The sequence below is a fragment of the Haemorhous mexicanus genome, chromosome 19, assembly GCF_027477595.1.
Source record: "Haemorhous mexicanus isolate bHaeMex1 chromosome 19, bHaeMex1.pri, whole genome shotgun sequence".
NCBI classification, from domain to species: Eukaryota; Metazoa; Chordata; class Aves; order Passeriformes; family Fringillidae; genus Haemorhous; species Haemorhous mexicanus.
In genome coordinates this window covers 5,715,066-5,736,167 of record NC_082359.1, presented here as the reverse complement: position 1 = coordinate 5,736,167, position 21,102 = coordinate 5,715,066, and the positions used below count along the sequence as shown (strand labels likewise).

At 41.9% G+C, this 21,102-nt stretch overlaps 2 protein-coding genes across 3 annotated transcripts in view; one reads left to right on the top strand and one right to left on the bottom strand.

Moving 5' to 3' along the window:
* The window catches only part of PI4KA (phosphatidylinositol 4-kinase alpha), a 54,463-nt gene extending 44,254 nt beyond the window's left edge, over positions 1-10,209 (bottom strand). The window contains exons 1-10 of one of the 2 annotated variants that reach the window (XM_059863813.1): positions 9,986-10,209; positions 7,816-7,932; positions 6,592-6,685; positions 5,845-5,933; positions 5,298-5,370; positions 4,708-4,967; positions 3,979-4,048; positions 1,896-2,044; positions 1,260-1,325; positions 162-258 (exon numbers count right to left, since the gene is read on the bottom strand). In XM_059863813.1, coding sequence (XP_059719796.1) covers positions 162-258; positions 1,260-1,325; positions 1,896-2,044; positions 3,979-4,048; positions 4,708-4,967; positions 5,298-5,370; positions 5,845-5,933; positions 6,592-6,685; positions 7,816-7,932; positions 9,986-10,207 — 1,237 coding nt within the window. In that variant the 5' untranslated portion in view covers positions 10,208-10,209. The remainder of the gene's footprint in view (positions 1-161; positions 259-1,259; positions 1,326-1,895; positions 2,045-3,978; positions 4,049-4,707; positions 4,968-5,297; positions 5,371-5,844; positions 5,934-6,591; positions 6,686-7,815; positions 7,933-9,985) is intronic. The other variant, XM_059863814.1, reaches the window with a different exon arrangement.
* Positions 10,210-10,476: 267 nt separating this feature from the next.
* Positions 10,477-18,882, top strand: SNAP29 (synaptosome associated protein 29). The gene is made up of 5 exons (XM_059863161.1): positions 10,477-10,814; positions 12,213-12,409; positions 12,657-12,742; positions 13,686-13,790; positions 14,830-18,882. The coding sequence occupies exons 1-5, from the start codon at positions 10,605-10,607 to the stop codon at positions 14,985-14,987; spliced, it is 756 nt and encodes a 251-aa protein (XP_059719144.1). The 5' UTR covers positions 10,477-10,604; the 3' UTR covers positions 14,988-18,882.
* Positions 18,883-21,102: the final 2,220 nt, after the last annotated feature.

Genomic DNA, 21,102 nt, shown 5'->3' with positions numbered 1-21,102 from the left:
TGCACCTTTTTAAAATGGAAACATTTCAAAATACAAATTTATTACCCAAAGTAGAGTTTCCTGGAAATGCAAACCCAATGCTCAAGCACTCAATACAAAGCAGATGATGCTTGTGATCCTAAATATAAAGAAGGATAAATAAAAATAAATAAATACTATACCTTTCATATAGTATAGTGTGTCTCTCAGCATTTTAAACTGAGCAAGGTAAAGAGGGTCACTGAAGGTTTTGTAATAGAGATCTCCACTACAACACGTCTGAAAGACAAAAGAAGCAACTTGCTAGATTCAAAAGGAAGTCTTTTCCATTATACAAATAAGTAAATCTCAATCCACCTCCACAAAGTAAACAAGCATATAAAACAGGTACAAGAGGTAACCTCACAGCTTTTCCCCCTCTACTTTTAATAAAAGTACAGCCATTCAATGCATTTAACAAAATTCAGTCAGTGTTTGATTTGAAGAGAACGCCTGTTTCTCTGATGATGGGGCTAAAAAGAAAGAAAAAAAAAGGGGGGACTCAAAGCTCTCACTTTACTGAGATGGCAAAAAGAGAGGCTGAAGTTGTCTCCACTCAGGCCTACATTATGAACAGGGCAGTGCTCAACGGGAGGCTGAGAGCAAAGCAGAGTCATTTCTGCACACATTTCAGCACACACCCCTTTCACCACAGCTTTATGCCCTGAGGAAATGAGGCAAACTCCATAAAAAGTAGTGGAGGCTGTGACAGAACTGCACCCAGGGGAGGGGAGAAGAAGAAACAAATCCTTGTTCTGAAACGAGGACTCACAGACCTAAAGAACCAAATCTGCCACCTCTGAGAGTCCATGAGCTGCAGCACTGCCAAACTCACAGAAATCACACCTAAAAGAGGAGCAGTGATTTCCAAGCCACAAACTGAAAACAACCAATGCATTTCATATATGTGAAAAAAGACAATGTCACTACAATATGCAAGAAAGACCTTTGTCTACAATAGACCAGTTTTGGGCAGCCAATGCTGTAATTTATTAGGACAACAGAGCTAATGGAGGAAAATAACTATTTCCTCCTATGTTAAGGAGAAATATCACCTCCTTTACCATTTTTACACAGTCCAAGGCTAGATTTAAAACACTGAAAGAACTGTTCAGAAAGGAAATTAGTATAGTTTTGCAAAGAGAAGGCACACTTTACATAGGTAAAATACTAATTTTGCAAGTAATAAGGCAAAAAATTAAGATTAAAGTCATTAAAGGAGGAAGGTAGTAAAACCATACCTCTGCAACTTCAGCTATAACTGCATCTAAGGTCTTCAAAAGAGAATCCTCAACGATCTGCTTTACCTACGGAGGGAAAAAAACCAAACTAAAACAGGATGTTTCCTATTAGTGACTCTAGATAGGAGTAGAATATCATTGAATAAAATTTTGCTTATGCACAGAAAACACAAGTCACTTCACTATGAAGCCTCAGATGAAATAAAGGCTGCAACAAGAACATTTGAGCCTCTTTGCTGTTCCAGAATAGCTGATGCCAGAAGCAGACAGGGCCTGCAGCTTCTGTCACTTGTGTGAATTCCCAGCCAACCCTTCAGAAAGTCTCACTCTCACAGCAAAACCCAATCTTCTATTTCAGCAACAAGCAGTATGCAGGTTACACCAGAACAAGTGGTCTGCAAGACTCAAGAAGGAAGCAACTGACACAAACTTACTTAGTTTTCCAAATTCTCCATGGTTATTATGGGAGCTTTCCAGAATGCTACTGAACCATGACATTAAATGCCATAAAAATAAAATTACACAAAGCTTGAGAGACAAAGGCTGTTGTTTTACTTGCAATTCAAACTGCATCTTTTTCTAGCAAATATCTAGAGCACAGTGTCACTGCAATCTTCATAAGGAGCCATCACCTACCATGTTCAACAGTTGTCGGAGCATTTCCAGTGGGATGTTAAACTCTTTATTGTTAATACCATTGAAGAGAGGAGAAACTGAAAAGCTGGAGCTGACTGTGGAGAAGTAATAATCAGGATCCAGTGCACTCCCATCAGGAAGATATGAACCTGATCAGAAAAAAAATTATAGAAATACAAGTTTGAGGAGAGAAAGGATATTAACTTTCTTTAATGGAAACATTTAGCCATTACAAAAGAGTTCTTTCTAACACAGTCTTTACCTTGCCAGAGGTGCATTTCAGCTCATCTACTGGTAAATTAAGACAGAAGACTATGATACAATTGTCATTAGAAGTTTACTATCACGACAGAGAATTCATTACAATAACTTGTGTCCATGTCAGAGATATTTCTGACAAGCCTTTCCAGATGTACTGATGTGCATCTACCTGAAAACATTTGTAAATGCCCCTTAGATCAGAAGCACAGAGATGCAAAGAACAGGTTAAGTCAAAACTATCTTGCAAGGTTTTCCCCTGTATTAGATGAAATGAACACATGGCACAGTGTTCATCTTAAAATAGGCACCAATTCACCACAGCAATTTGAAAGCAAAGAGAATCAAATTATTTTTCAGATTTAAGTACTCTATTAAGCAAACAACTTGCTCAGCAAACTGCTCTTGGCTCTGTTTCCTCTAGAGAAATTACATCTCATGCCTTTCTGAAGTGCTCAGCTGGCTGTGCAAGAGCAATGTTCTTGTGATTAACAGCTTTTAAGCAAGACTACTTATTGACAACAAAAAAAAAAAAGGTCCCCAGTTCTTTTTTTTTTAATCTGTTAGCTTTGGCCAGAATAAAACCAAGGTCACTACTCATCTTCTTCAGAAGGCAAGACTATCATAAACTATATCAACAGAAGTAATAAAAGAACTGACTGCAGCTGAAATATTTGGAAGAAGTTAGTACTGAAAATATAATCCTGACTGGAATAATCATAACTCTACCAGAGAGACAACTAAAATAATCCAAAAGATTTTACAAAGCTGTCCACCTAAAGATTTAAGATTATTTCTGCTTACTGCAATAGTAACTCTCTAACCCACAACCTTTGGGTTTTGTTTATTTCTTTTTAATTCAAACCATGAAGACCACACATTGAAGAATACATTGGTTCAACCCAGGAGACAGAAGTTGAAGAGGTCTGTTCCTACTTGGCAATTTAAGAATTACTCTGTAAACCCATTATATGACCGAGGAAGAGATGCCTCTAGAAAGAGCAATGTGAAGAAAAAAGAAAAGCAATGGGGAAGAAATTAATTTAAGCCAGGGCTTGAGAGAGGAGAATGGCCCAGAAACAGAGAAAGCCAAAACTGTTAAAATCCTGAAAGGGCCAGACAAAACCAGAGACACAAAACAGCTCAGATGCAGAGCGAGTCCTCCACATGATTCATGAAGGAGAATTTATTTTTAAGCCCTCTTTTGACTTAGAACTCACAGATGGAGCTCTACCACAGCTCAGGAGTTAAGAGTTTGCATGTTAATTCACAAAGCTTTCTCAGGTTTTGGCCTTTTATGATACAGTAACCAATGCACATTAGTGAAAACTCCAGGGTCTTCTTTAGTATTTCTTGCTTCAGAAAATTACTGGGTATTCCACAATGGCCGACACCACAGTCACTCCAAATGGAGCAGTTGTTTTGGATTTATACAATGTGCCACAAGCCTCAAAATTCCAGACCCCAGATCAACAATGTAGTTGTCTACTAAAGCACAATATTAACTCTTGTTCCTCAAAGTTACTCAGCCTAATCTCCTGAAATCTTTCTGGCCTAGCTGAATTAAGTTCTTCAGTACTAGGCACTGCCTAGCAGGAAGGGAATCAAGAAACAAGTAAAAAAAAACAGAGCCTGGGAATTACTGCTGTTAAGAATTACTTCCTACTGTCTTTAAACCACAATTTTTTAAAAAATCCTAGCGAGCATGTGCCACTGAATTTAAGAATTCTAAAAGGCAGAGGAAGGAGTCAAAAGGTTTTGTTTTAAATTTTCTATAAATAGCAACAAAACCCCAAATCACAGACTGTTCCTTAAGGTAATCTACCTTCAAAGTAATTAATTGCAGCAGGTCCTCCAGGAGAGCTGGGAGCAGGAAGCCCACGTTCAGGACTAACCTGAAACATTGCATAAAAGCAGTATTTTAGAAAATATTTAAAACATTTAAACACCTGTCAAGGAATAGATTGTACACTTTAAAATGAAACACGGCTTCAAGCAAAACTAACAGGAACTACATATTCAATTCCAGTCAAAAATGGGAAGTTAAAAAATGCCAGTTCAGTGTCTTTGACTAAAGGGAAGTGAACAGTGATGACTCCACTACTGTATGAAACTATGCCAGTAACAAACTGTAGTTTCAAACCACCATCTGAATCCAGTCTTCCCCCAAGACAATGAACATCTACAGCTCCTGGTGAAACCAGGAAGAGCTCCTGTATCCTCTCGTGAAAGCTTTAGCTATTAAGTGTCAGCTTCTCAATTTTATAGACATACATTACAACGCCTTTTAATGATAATAACACAAGGAATGGGATTTGCCAAATGCTCCATGTAAAGATTTACTAGGACATTTGCTACTTTAACTGTCACTGCTTGTTCTGTAATTCTAGAAACTACAAAACTATTTTAAAACTCAGCTGTAGAATCACAATAAAGACATTTGTATCTGTTCAAACAATGTGTTAAGAGACTCTCTGCATAACCAGGCTTAAGTCTTAACTCCACTGAGACCAAGAAATCATCTCAATACCGACTCCAACACGGAGCAAGTCACCTGGGTGATGCTGCATACACTGCTAGCCTTTCTCTTCAGTGTTCCTTCCTGGCAAACAGTGAGCAGAGAACTGGGAAGAATTGATCTGAAATCATTAAAGGATCGACGGCGAATTCCTTCGAGCTCTTCTGGAACTCTCAGGGAATGTGGGGGAATTTTAGGAAAAAGCTTTGAAAGGAGAGCCTCCTCTGAATTGCTGTAGCGACCAAAGGCTCGAGAAATTCCTATCAGGCAGGGCACTGCATACTTGCATAAATACTCTGGAAAAGAAAAACACATGTAACAGCAATTAACAGTAACTTAAAACTTCCTCTTCATGGTTTTGCTACCACTTCACCAAACTGCTTTCACCTAAACTGTTTTACAACAACTCATTTGTACAAGCAGAGGAAAAACCATGAAAGCTTCCCAAATTACAATTACAATTCTGCTTCCATATTTTCCAGTCAGCAACAATCACAACAGAGAAGTGCTGAGGGAAGCTGAAAGACAAAACTCACTTTCCGGGATTGATCCTGATAACCAGCAAACACACACAAGAGAAGTTCAGAGGACAGGAGTTAGAAATACAGTAATAATTTTATCACTACCTTTATCGTGCATTTGTGGTGTCTGGCACATTCCCAACAGGAACTGCATTACTTGTAGGACTGTATCCACGATCTAAAGTCATCAAGACAGACATACAAAAATATCTTCTGGTAAACAGATATCATTACCTTACACCAGATCATTATAACGAATGAAACTTGTAAACATTAACGTAAGCACCTCAGTGAAGATTTCTTAATGTGTGATTGAAAGATTACATTGCCCTCACTCAGGTTGCAGAGTCTCTCCTGTAAAGTCTGCAGTGAGCTGCAAGTACTACACAATGAAACTGCAGCACTCCCAACCTCAGTACCAAAACTGGAATTTTAAAACTCTGGGCTCAGCAACTGACACCCAAAAGTAACTGCAGACCTATGAATATCCTCTAGGTACTTGACTATTAATACAAGCAAATTAAAGCATCAGTGCACACGCTGAAGCAATCAGCCCCTTGCTGGCAGGGAGCAGCTGTGCTCTTCTCCAGACATTTGTCAGGATTGCAGCATTGGAGATCTGGGTAATACAACAGCACAAACTCAACTCCACCTGCTCTCGGAAAGATGCATCCCTGTAAGCCACGTCAGACAACAAGGTCACTAAGCAGAAGCTGAAGTTTTCTGCCACTGGAAGCAAACCTGCAAAGTAATAGAGAGAAAATCAGCCACTTAAGCCTCATTAGAGAGAACCAACATAGAGAGAAAACTATAATAAAGCAAGAGGACACAAGTGACTTCCATGTCATAAAGCTCTAAGGAAGACTGTAGACAAAAATAGTATTACATACAAAATTTAGAAGCACTCTAACCATCATAACTTCAGCATAAATTTTAAAAGAACAATCAGAATTAAAAACCTTGCCAGGTTTTCAACTTATTGGAAATAAACCTTAATTATACAATACTCTGTGAAAGTATTCTTACATTAAGGGAGCAAAGAATGAAGTGGTTTAAACAGCAACTAAGCATCAAAGCTAAAAGTAGAACAATAAATCTCATGTTCCACTCTTCTACTCCAGCTACTAGACAACCTTCTCCAGTTTAGTAACAAAATATATTGAACACAGAACTATTTGGAAAGTGCAATTCATCAAAAGCAGCAAAGCAGGAAAACAGGGATTTATTCAACTTCCTCTGGCTTCTAAAGAAAATCAATATTAAAAGCTGTCAAGCCAAGAGCTAAGTAAGAACATAGCAGGATTTCTACCCTCCCCTTGAACCATGTCCTAAACAACCTTTGCTATTTCTACCTCCTGGCTGGCATTCCATGACAAAGATACAAAGCTCCAAACATCACCTCTGCCTTTCCGTGCATTGCTTTCCTCTATCCACTGGACTTTGGGAAGGCCCTTCAGGAGTCGCAGAAGGTAAGGAACCACATGATCTTTGTGCTAAAGAAAAAATATTCTATTTAAAAAGGAGACAAAAAGCTGAACCATATAATCTCAAGATACTTTAGAGATATGGTAAAATTACATTAGCACACACAGAACTTGCTTCTAATGATTATTCCACAGGCTTCTTGACTATTGCAAAACTGATTTCAAAACAAGCAAATGAAAGTAACCCAATTCAATGCCTTAAACCCAAGCCTTTCACTCCAGGCAACAGTTCATTCTCTGTAAAAGCTGGAGAAGAAAGTTCCAGAACAGTAGCTAACCCCAAACACTTTATTAATTGACAGCAAGCTCCCAAAATAAATTTAAGACAGCTAGAAATTCAGAGTGCCAGTACATGTGACTCATCCCAGGGCCTTACACAAGCCACTTAACACATCCATGTAACACTTCAGCTTCCTCACCTGCAAATCAAAGCACAGCACAGATGCCTTATAAAAAACCCCAGCCAAACACAAAAAGAAAAAAGAACAAGGTCAATAATATCCATGCAAGCTGTACCACAGCACATGGGTACTAAACAGGAGGCAATTCAGGCTTGATGCCAACCTTAGCAATATGGGAGAATTTAAAGTGAGGTCTAACAGCATTGCACCTGGGAATCTGTCCATGCTCCCCCTCCTCTACACAGAACAATACCAGGCCCAGCAGTCAAAGGGAAGAGAAGCAGCTTGTGCTGGCCCTGCTGGCAGACACAGAAGGGATGCTTGTGTACAATGCAGCCTGTGTGCCCTGTCTGTCTGTTTATCCTGGCATGAAAGGGCCTATTGCAAACCTGGCCCTCAGGAGTGCATCGGAGCATCCCTGTCAGTCAGGAACGTGTGGGAAGAACATGCAATGACACACCTGGTTTGAGTAAATCCTCCTGAATACACTTTCCTTTCTCTGCTTAAGCCTGGATGACCAGAAAACACAGCAGCAGTTTGGCTGTGGCAGTGCCATGGCTACTGCCTATCACATTTAACAGTATTTCCTTGCTCTGCTGACAGCATCCATCTCTTATCTCTGATCTTTTTATCTGCTTTTATGAAGAGCAAATACCAACTTTTCATCCATTGAACAACTAAACTTGAATTAATCCAAGATCTTTGAAGGCAAATAGGGAGCCTAAGTGGGAAAAATACCTGAAGGTCAGATTCAACTAGGAAGATTCCTAAAGCAATAACAGCATCCCTGCGACGTTCATCCAACTGGAAAATCCCATGGAAATCCACTGGACACATACAGAGCAGCTTTTGTACCTAAAAAACAGCAGAAGGAAAGAACAGTGGAACAAGATGGAAACCAAATTGAAGCTTGTTTGAAGCACACAGTGGTCTCTCCACCTTCTGGAATACATTTGGCAACGTTACCCTCCTTCAGTCATCAATCTCACTGAGAACATCCAAGGGCCAGGAAAAAGTGAGGAATGACAGAAACCAGAAAAAGACAGAAAAATCTCAAGTGGATGTCAAACATTTTTACTACAACGTGGGTCAATTTAAAGGTTTTCTTCAACACTTGATCAAAGTGCTGAAGTATGATAAAGCCTTCGTTCCACTACTTCATTTTCAGATGTGCAGGAAACATGCAGCAGGCATATTTATTATATTTACTCAATTCTTGTAAATAAAAAATAGGTGGATGGAGTTTTGATTACAGCTGCACCACTGCCTCCTACATATACAGCACTGAACAATTAACTGTAACCAACCTGTGTATGACTCCTGCTCAAATTCTTTCAACATAACAGATTAAGTATTCAGAATTAATATTTTCACACTATTCACCTATTACTTTACTCCATACTTAACAAACACACATTTAAAGAACACATCAAACCTCACAAATACTTTGCTCTTCTACAGAATTGTTAACAAATGGGAATGCAACAAGCATGTTGTCTTTTACAAATTTCCTTGATGTTAATATTCCTTAATGTTAATTGTTTTCTTAATGTTAATAAATTCTATCTAGAAAGGCCCTTCATAATAAATAACTATGCTTGACTCATCTATGTTTGAATGCCAAGTCACTTCCTAGTTAGATAACTCTCTGAACATCCCTCCTCAAAACTTCTAAAGCAAGAAACAACATCCCTAGAGAATTAGAAAAATTGACTGGATGCTCAGTGGAATTCAAGGTTCTGGTCCTTCAGCTGCCGGACATCCTAATTTCAAGACCTGCAGTATAACACAGATAATCCTCTTGCTCACTATAAAATATAGTAGAGGAAATATGAACTTTGGAAGATGACTGCTGATACATGTGTTCCACATCAGCTTATATTTACAATAACATGAGTGAGCAACTCTGGCTAGATATGAGCTGTTACTATAATTAAACTGCTGTATTCTGTCAAATTGGAAAAAAAAAATTAAAACCCTGGATATTTGTGAACCAACAGCAGGGCACAGAAAAATTATTCACCGTTGGCTGCCACACCAGTGGAACACTTCCAGAACAAGAAATAAGAAAAGAAGGATGCAACAGCTGGCCCAGAACAAGCACTATAGTTTTCATCGGCACAGAGCTTTTCTCAGCTATTTAGTCACGATTGCTGCCTGATACAATTCGGACATGCTGTCACTTGGTGGCCAGACCCAGCCCAGCAGGCTGTCCATCCCTAGGACGGGCAGCAGCACCAGCACCTGCCCGGGGAGCGGGGCAGCCCCGCGGGGGCACTGCCCACACACGGATCCCCGCCGTTCTCCCCTCAGCAGAGCTTTAGCTCGCCCACATTTCACCCGGCACTGATTGTGTCGCCTAGATTTAACAGATACGTGGAGGAAAGCCAGCCCTAATTAGGTTGAGACTAATTATTCCCACAAGACTCTATTCTACAGATTTGGGGGACACGTAGCAAGATCCAGCTCCTTGCCCCGAGCGAGCGCTGCTGACCCGAATTTTTGGCTCAGGCTGGCCCACACGAGCATCCCTGAGGCCCAGCTGCCCCGAAGGCAGGGCCGGACGAAGCGGGGCTGACAGAACCCCTCAGAGCACACAGACAGCCCCGCCCGGGCAGGGCAGAGCCCCCGGGGCATCTCCCGGCCCGCGGGCACGCTCGCTGCCCCCAACCCGCTTCCCACAGCTGACAGTGCCAGGGGCGGCCGGACACCCCCCACACGACTCGAACAGTGCCCAAAAGGGGCACGAACGGCGCCGGGCGGCTACTCGAGAGTCCTGTGCACACAGGGGCCACTCCTCCCACGGCACGGCCCCCCCGCCACACGCGGCTTCCACGCGTGACAGCCGCGCAGCCTGCACACACGCAGCGCCCCAGCGTGACGGCCGCTCCCCACAAACGCCCCTCACCTTCTCCAGAGGCGCCGGGTTCTGCACCGCCAGCGACCGCGCCAGCGACAGCACCGTGTTGAAGTAGAAGCCGCGCGCCGTGGCCGCGCTGCTTCCGCGCCCCGCAGGGCCCGCGGAGGGAGCCGCGGCGGTCCCGGCCGTGGCAGCCGCCGTCCCGGCCGCCGCCGCCGTGGCCGCCGTGGCCGCAGCCGCCGCTGCCGCCGCAACCGCCGCGGCCGCCATGTTGTGCGGGAACGGCGCCGGCCAGCTCGCCCCGCCCCGCCCTCGAGACCGGCGCTTCCCGCGAGAGCACGGAGCACCAATCACGCCACAAAGATGGCGGCGCCCACCGCGGCTTCACTTCCGCCCGGTGGCCCGCCCTCCCAGCCCAGCTATCCCTCCGAATATTTCCCCCCCGCCGCAGTGGTTCCGCCCAGCAGTCGCCTGTTCACCAGCGGCGCTGCGGCGCACTCTCCCCGCCCCGCGGGGGGAAGGCGGTCGGTGGCTGCGCCCAGCGCTTCCGCCCGGCGCTCGGTGCCGTGGGCGGAAGCAGCGGAGCGGCCGCGGCCCGAGGCGGGGGTTCGGGGGGTTCCGTGAGGGGCGAGGACTCCCCGCGGACATTCTCGCGGTCGGCGGTGCCATGTCGGCGCTCCCGAGGAGCTACAACCCGTTCGCGGAGGACGAGGAGGACGATGTGGCGCCGGCGGGTCCCGGCGGGGCGGGCGGCGCGGACCGGCAGCGGTACCTGCAGCAGGAGGTGCTGCGCCGCACCGCCGCCACCGCCGACAGCACCTCCCGCTCCCTGTCGCTGCTCTACGAGTCCGAGCGCATCGGCGTGGCCGCCTCCGAGGTGGGTCGGGCAGGGAGCGGCCGCAGGGCCCGAGCGCTGCCCCTGCGCTCCCTCAAACGGGAGGGGAGTCCTGTTCTCCCTGTCCCCCTGGCAGTTTCCTGAAAAGTCCCTCTTTAGTCGCGGTTTTCCAGCCAACCTGTCCCTGTGTTTTCTGGGTTTCGAGGGGAAAATCCCGGTTACAGCCTGTGTGTCTGAGCAGTGCTGAGGCTGGGACTCGGCCGTGTTTTCAGCTGCTTTCAGCAGTTCTTACTGATTTTTAGCTGACTAAAAAGTTTTTAGCAGCTCGCTTGGTTAGATGAAGGGCCTTCCCTGTTATTTGTTTGTGATGTGCTTCGGTTCACCCTGATTAATCATTTCCTTCATTCCTCAGGCTCTGTTTCAGCACTTAGTGCCCGGGCTCAGCTCTTGTCCATTGTGTCACCTGCTGTAATGGGATGTTCCTTGGGTGATGAGGTTGCCTAAATTAACCCCAGAGCATCCCCAAGCTGCAGCCAGTCCTTATGCTCAGAGGGTTCTTGGTGGGACTTCTGTGAACTTTCAGACTCGTGATTTGTTTGTGCGGGAAATCACAAGTGAGGAATCAAGAATTCAGGCTTGACACAGGGCCTGTGGTAAAACTTCAAGTCTGTGTGTTTGTGCTTTATTGCGAGGGGGAAAAAAAAGAATGTTCGACTAAAATTTCCCAGCCTTTAGCAAGAATACGAACACAAGTTCTTTGTTTTGCACTGGTGGTAGCTGCAGGCAACTTTCCTGCTAGCATTAACCTTTGGATTACTTTGGAATAGTGCTTGTGCTGCTGAATTAGAAAATAATGTACTTCTCTATATAAAAACTCCTAAATCCTGCACTGCTCAAATTAACTAAAATATTCCTGAAGTCTGAAGAAATTCTGTTTGTGTTTATTTCCTTTGGTTATTTTATTTCTAAATTATCAGAAACATCCCAGTAAGGTGAAAGTAGAATCCCTTCCCAATTAAGGTGCCATTCATAATTAGAAATTGTCCTGCTTGCTCATTCCCCTGCCATAAACCTGTGCATTTCCACCACATCACCCGTCTGGTGGTCAGCCATAGATGAAAATGTCAGCTTGACAAAAGATGAGTACAGAAAAGTCCTGGATTGTTTGTGGTCAGTGCCAGGAACCCAGTGTGTCACAGGGATGAGGATTTTACAGCTGCCTAATGCAGTGCCTGACAAGCAACTGTTGGTGGAAGTGCCCTGGAGGAAGGGGAAGCAAGGGAAAAGCTGTTTGCCCTCAGAAATAAACTGTGCAGATGAAGGAACGCTGTTCTTTTTCTTCAGTGTCACCTTCAGTGTTAATTGCTTGGTGTCTCAGTTTATCCTGTTTCTCTGTCAATGTCTCATGTCAAATCTGTTCTCTCTGTCAACGCCCCTCAGGAGCTCGTCCGGCAGGGAGAGGCTCTGAAGCGCACAGAGCAGATGGTGGATAAAATGGACCAGGACTTGAAAACGAGCCAAAGGCACATCAACAGCATCAAGAGTGTTTGGGGGGGCTTGGTAAACTACTTCAAAGCCAAACCACCAGAGAGCAAGCCAGAGCAGAATGGAGCCCCTGAATATTATGCTAACAGCAGGTACGTGACATAAACTTTTTATTTGGGACTTGTCTCCCACAGCATCTCTGAAATAAAACATCTGGTGGTTCTTTCAAACTGCTGTAAACTCCTGAAAAATCTCCTGGAGATTTGTATCCCAGCCTTCATGCTTTGAATTCTAGGGGATTGTTTCCGTTGTTTCCTGAGGTGGTCTAGCTGCCTGTTTTCTTTAATGCCAAAGTCATTAGTAATGCTTTCTTTTGTTTTTTTTTTTTTTTCTTCCTAGGTTAAAAGAAGCAATGATGTCTAGTAAAGAACAAGAGTCAAAATACCAGGAAAGCCATCCAAATTTGAGGAAGCTAGATTATTCAGGTTTGTTAACTCTATTTTACACTGAATGCCTGTCATCTATGTGGGACAAACTTGCAGAGTGATGAAGGCAGAGACCCTTCAGCCTGCCCACCTGCTGACTTACTTTGCTGCCTACCATCTGGAGATTGTATCCCAGCCTTCATGCTTTGAATTCTAGGGAATTGTTTCCATTAAACTCTTTCTCTCCATAGTGAAGATGTTATACCTGCTAGAGACTAAAAGCACCCAGTGCTTATATTTGCAGAGAATGCTCACAGTGAGCAGACAGGGTTTCCCTAAGTTTGCCAAAATGTTGCACGCTCAGAGGGTCTCCTTTTAGCCATTGTTTGTCATCGTTTTCAGATACATTGTCCTTGTTATTTCAGACAAGGAATCTAACCCTTCACACAGAAGCTATTTCTTGATTCTCAGAGGGTGGTGTCTGAGGAGTTTGGCCTCATTCCTCCTCCTCTCAATCTGTTAACTTCTGCGAGGGCTTTTCCCTACTAAATAACTGTTAGTTTATCAAGTGAGCCTGGGTTATTTCACAGAGTAAGAGTGGCAAAGCAGCAGGATGTCGATGATGATGCTGATGATGTATGAGTAAGGGAATGAAGGCTCCATGCAGTGCCGAGCTCTGTCCAGCAGAGGGCAGAGCGGCTCCCGGTGACCGTCCCAGCGCTTGGTCCCGCTGGGTGGGCGCTGGGGGCTCGCTTTGCTTTTCTCTCCCGACTCCCTGCCACAACTACAAGTGGCAGCCCAAAAGAGAGTCATTGTAGCTGAAGGGTTCATCTTGAGAGCCGGCTATAGACAATGGTCCCGGACTCTTCCTGGTACTCTGGTTATGTGATTACCTGGCAGCTGTGTGTAAACTGATTGTTAACAGCCTTACTAAAACCTCAAAACCTCTTCCCACATGCTTTTTTTTCATTATATAATATTCTGTACTCTATACTTTTAACAGACAATGACTTCAGCAAAGCAGATTTAGATTCTTCAGTGCAAAGGGATGCCTACCCAAAGAACCAACAACTGCGAGCTTACCACCAGAAAATTGATACCAACTTAGGTGAGTGAGGAAACTGAAGCTGTTTGATGTCATTCAACTGGGAACTTTTGATTCCTAAGCCAGATAGAATTATTAAGTGATTTATTGCCATCAGTTTTTTGTTTAGTTAACATGTAAATTTTGATTATAATTAAAAAAATAATTTTCTTGTACTTGCATTTCAAAACTATCTACATGGTACATCAGTTTAGACTCAAATAATTTAAAGCAATGCACAGCTCTTGAAGTACATGTTTTGTTAAAAGTTGCTAAGAATTGAAAGGCACTAAATATTTAATCTGTGGATTTGCTGCATTTCTTTTATTACTTCGCAAAACCATTCAGCTGAGTTTGCCTTCCTTTGTTCTGTAGCATGTAGAAAAAAGTGCCTGTTTGCTTACATGTGTCACTGTGTAACTGACCTAGAAAGAAGATGTTGGGCAAAAATCAGAAAGGAATAAATCCAAGAGAAATAGTCGGCCATAAGAGCTAATGGAAGCCCATTTTTTCTGTTCACAAGCTGTGGAAAACTTACTAACTTCAAGAAGCATTTATACCAAAAATCATGCAATGAAATTCTCACCTATTGGTCACTTAGAAAATCTAGAAATGGGAGTTTTTAATCTGTGATAAATAACTGCTTAAATCTTCAGTGCACTGGTCTTATCTCTGCATGAAGTTTAAAGAAAAACAATTGAGGTAGTGAGCATACTGTCTATGCTGAGCAGAGAATATATGTACCCAATTTTCTAAGAAATACATTTTTTAAAAAAAGTAAAAACTACATTACAGGGTATGTCATGTGATAAAGATCCAGTTTGGTGTTAAGCATTTGCTTAACACCAAATGTAAAATGTAAAAAAGGAGGAAGTGACCATTTCTGGTACAACTATGAACATCCCAGTGCTTCCTCTATTTCAGAGTAACACTCAGACTTGAGGAATTATATCTAATGTTTTCTAACCCAGGCTTTTGCAGAAGAAGGAATCCTGATAGTGTCCATGTAGATAATCTGTGTTACAGCACTTTGATTCCTTGTGGTCCCTCTCTGCCCTGACAGATGAGATGTCTTCTGGGCTGAGTCGCCTGAAGAGCCTTGCTCTTGGCCTGCAGACTGAAATAGAAGAGCAGGATGATATGTTGGATCGGCTCACAAAGAAAGTAGAGACACTGGATGTCAACATTAAAAACACTGATAGGAAAGTCCGACAGCTTTAAAGGATTTTTAGAATTTCTGTTGTCCAGTGTTGGTTCATCCTGAATCCCTCATCTCAGCCAATCTCTTAAAAAAAATCTTCGGTGGTATCTGTTTCTCCTTTTTTTTGCTCTGTTACTGGATTTTGTCATTAAAATTACATAGCCTTAAGTCAGCACAATATTTTACATTTCCTCTTAGTCTACATGGGAAAAGTTCGTGTGGAGTGAATCCCCCAGCACTGGGTCAGGATGCCCTGCTCAGTGGTGTAACTGCGTGGTGTGCGTGGAGGGATTCACACTCCACAGAGCTGCAGTGTCCTTGGCCTGGGAGCTGTGATGAGAAAAGGAACTGCATTTTTGCCTCTGTTTTGGGGAGGGGGCAGGGGGAACAGAATGTGCTACTTTGTTCAGAAGAAATGTTGCTAATTCTGTTTACCTACAGATATGTTAAATTCAGGAAAAATGCTGATTTCCAGCTGTAAAAATATTTTTAAGCGACTCTTCTGGCATTTCTGGGGCTTAAGGAATGAACTGTTCTGTGGAAGTTGTAAAATATCAAGGGTGTCATGCAGTAATGGTAATATCCTCTGTGTGTTCCCTTTCCTGAGATGATTTTGCCCAAATGGTGTATCCACAGATTGTGGTTTTTATGTTTGGGTAACTAAATACTTTTGCCTTTACAGTCTTGTCAGTAAAGATCTCTAAGGGTATTTTCTGGTCTGCAAGAAATGTTCATTGGCAGTGACCCAAAATGTTTGGGTAACAAAATCAGGATTTAAATGTGTGTGCTCTCAAAGATTCTTTTCCAGAAATGGTCACTATTTGTTTTTAATTTTCTTCTCTTTTTCACCTTACTCATTTAGGTGGTTATTTGAAAAATCAGCTTCCATTTTAGAAATGGAGAGTCGATCTGGTAGCACAAACAGATTGTAGAAGACTGTTCTTTAGCATTTATTTCAGATGTGATTACAGATGGAGCAGATGCTGTACTTTGCTGAGTAATGTGACTGTTAAGAAACTCCACTATGGTTCACATGCATCTGTGTTGGCTCAGCAGGTATGAATAATTCCTGCAAATGAAGAAAAACCCAAAAGCATTTTTGAGTCTTCCAGATAGAATTTGGGCTTTCACTTTGTTTTGTTCTTTTGTAAGGGTCACTGTAGAACAAAATCACAATTCTGCTCCAGCCTGAAGACATGACAGTGAGAGCTTTCTGTCTTGAAAGCAAGCAAGGTGCTCCTCTTTGGAGAGGCCAAGGGACCTGTGTCAGTACTGGAACATCACAGGTGACAGTGTGTGGCTAGGAAGAGATTGTTACTTCTTTTGAGCTAGTGCCACATTGCCTTATGAATTAAAGAGACTTTGGTGTTCAGGGCTGTCAAGCTTGTCCCCTTCACAGATGTCACATTCACACCCCACTCATTCCTTTTTCAAGGGATGTGTTTCCTTGAGCTCACTTGCCACAAGGTGCATCCAGTTGTTAAAGGAGATAAGAGAAACTGAGCCTTTCTTGTTTTACTGTGTTCACTTGTAGAAAAATAAGTCACTACAAAAGCTACACTTAGTGGACACAGTGTTATGGGAAAAAATACTATTTCTGGCATACAGGCAGGGTTGAGGGTGAATTAGATTTAAAGTGAACCTCTGTTCCCTTTGTTACTGATGGCATTGATTTCAGTCCCCCCCACAAAACATCTCTTTTGGAGGGTCATAAAACTTCAAGAGCAATTGAGTACCTTTAATTGCTTTTTAATTTTTCCGTTTGGATCATTTATGCACATAAAGAATTATAAATAGCCTATTAATATTAATATATCATTTTACTATTTGGGTTTCTACCATGATTAATTATCTTACTCTGTTAGAATATTTATTAATTATATAATTTGATGTCTCAAGGCAGTTGATGCATTTATTTTGTAAATTATATAGTTGTTAGTGTTCATATGTTAAGTACCTCAGTGAAGGAAGATCAAAATTTTGATTATACCTGGTTTAGTCTGTTATTTGTTTAATTAGCACTCCTTTTAGTGTGAAATTTGCCTTCACCTGTAAGCAACTATGTCACAACTCTGTGTTGGCTCTGATAACAGGGGTGGACACTGAGTGAGACTTTCTTGAGTAAGTTATGGCACATGGAGGAAAAATGTCACTGGAGGATCTGGTTGTGTTATGTGTAGTAAGAAATCTGAAGCTTGAATCCAAGCAAACATCTTTGATTTAAAGGTGAACTGTGCTGCCTTTCTGATGTAAGCTATTCCATTTTTAGTCTAATGATTTCTTCACAGAATTAACTCAAGTGTTTGAGCAAATGTTTAGTTGTATTGGCCTTATGAAATAATCAATGCATCCTGGATATCTTTGATGCCTTTAAAAGCACAGGCAGGGAAGGGAAATAAAAAATAAATCCTTATTTGTGCTTTGAGAATGCCCTGATCCAAGCAGAGTAGAAACCCAGGATCTCAGCCATGTGGAATCTCTACAGAGGTCTAACTCCTCCTAACAATCCCATCCACTGCCTCAGTAATGTGTGCCTGCCTTTGCTTAGGTTTTCTTGCTCTATTGATTATTTTTGTTTGGTTTTAATGGCCTTGTTTTAAAGGATCATTTCCCACACTGGGTTTCTTTTGCAGGGGTAAAAAGATGGTGCATGGTTATAAAAGACTTTCTGCTACAAACTGAATTGCTTGTCTCTGCTTTCATATTGATTTTTGCTGACAACAAACTTCAGTCCAACTGACATGAGGAGACACCACTATTTTATAATAGTGATGATGTTTTTTATCTCTTGGAATAATTTTCCATCCTACAGGAAAAGGAAATATAAAGGAAAATAACCACATGATTTTTGTTTTTCCAGGAAATGCCATTTTGCATGTATAGTGAAGGATTTACTTCAGTAGCTTTTCTTACTGTTTCCTCAGATGGACTTTTATTTCTTCTTGGATACTGTTGAAAAACTTAAACTGTGTAGAGTCCAGGACTTTCAGAAGAAGTTTTATTTGCACTCATGTGCTAATTTTTGATAAAATAAATTATTTTGCCTGCATATTCATGTTGGCATATAAGCTGGTGTTCCTGCAGCAAAATAGCTCTGGTTAATTTTATTGGCTTGGGTAGAAGTTTGATAAGGTCAGAAGAAGATGGCAAAAAAACCCCAAAAAAACCCATTTTAAGTATTCTTTATAAAAAGCAAATTTCCAGTTTCTCAAAAAGTTTGCTAATTAATTTTGAAGAGATCTTAAACACTGGGAAGTAGCATATGCCCTTCATAACTCAGATATAAAATTCTAAAAGCAGCAAGGAAAAAGTATGGGAATAACCAGTATCTGATGACTAGACTCCTATGTGTATTTGATTTTTAAATTTCCTGAGCATTGAATTAAATCTTGTAACAAATGACGTGTAGCTGAATTTTAGACTGTACTACACAGATTTTTGTGCTGTGCTGAGCTGTATGGCCCCTACTGAAATCATTGTGATATGATGATGTCAGGGGTTCTTCTAATGTGTGAAATTCACCTGAAATATTTTGCTGCCTAGTAGTTCTTGTGAAGTGATGTCATTTGTTAAATGGTGAAATAGAAAATACTTTCCGACCAGTCTGCCTTCTGAACAAACATTTTTGGAGGCATTTTTACAAGCATAACATCATATGGAGGATATGTGTTAATTTTTACTTTGAAATACATAGGACTTAATTTTCAAACCACAGGAGGTAATTATTTGTGTCTATGGCTTTTTTAAATAGAACTTTAATTCTGTGCCACCCAGGTATAACACTTTTTGTACAAGTTAGATTGCATTATCTTTTATTTAAATGCTAAACTGAACTGTAGTTCAGCAGTTGAAGAGATTGAATGGAATGAGTGTTGAATGGTAAGACAGTCAATAAAGGTGCTTATTGTTCATCAAGAGTTGTTGCATTTATTTCCCAAATTGTTTTATTACAACTTCATTGATGCTCTTTCCCCTTAATATCTGTTAAAACACAGGACCTACTCTGTTAAGTTTGTACCAGCATGGACATAATTTTGCAGCTGGTGGGTTTTGTTTTCTGAGAATAAAAGAGGGTGTGACATTTCTGTGTTATTCTTGAGTAGATTCTCTTGGATCCTGAGAGAGGAATGTAAAGCAGCATTTATTTTTACAAAAGAATTTATTTGTGATGATAAAATAATTCCAGATGTTGCTTAAAAAGTAACCTTGCCCTAGTATTTGGTATTATCAGGAACATCAGGAACTGGATGTATGCATGAACGTGGGACAGGTGAAACAGGAGTAAGGCAAAAAAAGATACAAACCTTTTTGAAAACCCTCTTGTGGTATTTGTGTGGTCCCAAATTTGGTGATGGTAGAAAACTTGTGAATGTCTTGACCTTCAGGTAGGTTCTTACTTGTATGTGAAGGAAGGAACTTGGCTTCTGAATTTTTTTTCAGTAGAGTTTAATTTTGTTTGATACTGTAACACAGTTTCAGAAGTGCTATTTATTACAAAAGCTCTGAAAAACTGAAAGTTAATAGACTGACAGATTTTTTATTTTTTTAAATTCAGATAACTTTGGTTTGCTGCCTTTTTGCTGAGAGTTCTTCAACAAATGGGAATTGAGAGTGCTTCCATCTCTGCACTTAATTGTTGCATATAGAGAAATCAAAATAGTACAAAGAGCACAGTAGGAGATGACAGAGAATGGAGCAGTGCAGTGGATTCTGGATATCTGCTAGGAATATTAATAGTTTGCTTGCTCTGCTGGCATAAGAATCAGTTTCAGAGTTTTAAGGATATTTCTCCCATAGCTGTTTGTTCATGGCTGGTCAGGCATTTCAACCCTTTGTGTTCTTTCAAGGACTTCCTTGCTTACAGTGCAGTCCCTGCCCTCCTGGGGAGGGAGTGAGGAAGGGGAGGTAAAGGATGCTCATCCAAGTACATAACACCAGGCAGGGCAGGGGCTGTTGGAATGAAGGACCCCATAGTTCTGCCGGCCACTTTCCCTGCTTCTGAAAAGACGTTTGGCTTTAAAGAGGGAGTTCTGCAATTTTAATTTCATTTTGGTAGGTTGGTTGGTTAGTTGGTTTGTTTGCTTCCAAATAAATTTACTACAAATTCCCAAACTGTGAAAATATGAAGCCAAACCCCACTGGGGCTAGAACTGAAGGATTGGTAGGGTTTAGTTGAAAGCAAGCAGGGAAGTGCCCCAGAATAAACAGGCTGCCAAATCAGGAAGATCCCTGAATGCCAGGCACGGTTTACTAAGTACAGTGACTGTGCAGCCCTGCCTCCACTACAAAAAGTCTAGATGGACTGTGACTTTGCTGTTGGCAAGGCAGAACCTTCTAGAAAATGGGCTTCCAGCTCTAGCTGTGGCTGTTTTGTGGAACACAGTGGGCCTCCTTGGCATGTCTATGCAAGAGGACTCTTTTTCCTCCACATTAACTGTAAATCTGCTCTCTCTGTTAATGACAGTGGTCACCAGCCAGTGCTGAGCTCTACCCCAGGCCAGCACTCTGAGGAGCTGCTGAATTTCTGTCACTTGAACAAACCTATGGCCAGCCCTGGGGTGTCCCACAGCCTGCCAGGGTCAGCGAGGGCAGCAAGACTATGGAATGTGCCACCAAGGCCATGCACATGTGCCACCCTCTATGTGGCCTTCTAGATACAGAAGTGCTTTAGCAGCCCTGATTTGTCCCTTTTCTAATTAAGGTGTCAGTCTTTCCAGTTAAACCAAAATATCACTGGGAACCTTTGTGTTGAATGACAGCAGAAAATACTGAACAAAGATCCCTCTGATTCTTATGCACATGCCTCCTCTTAATGCTCACTTGGATTAATTTGAAGAATATCCTCCCATACCAGTACTATTTTCAGAAGTCCATATGAGTTGTGGTCCTGCTTATCTATCAGATCTTTCGTCACTGACTTTGGAAAGTTACTCTCCATAAGCTATATCCCTCAGCAATTTTCCATGCCATCCAAGTAATACATTCATTACTGAAACTTGTGTGATTTAATAATTTCCTGGCACAATAATTCCAAAACATGTGGGAGGAAAAACAGAGAAAGATTTTTCCATCTCCAGGTATTTATTTTACTGCCTGAATACTTGATCTTGACCCTTTTGAACAGCTTTCTGTTGA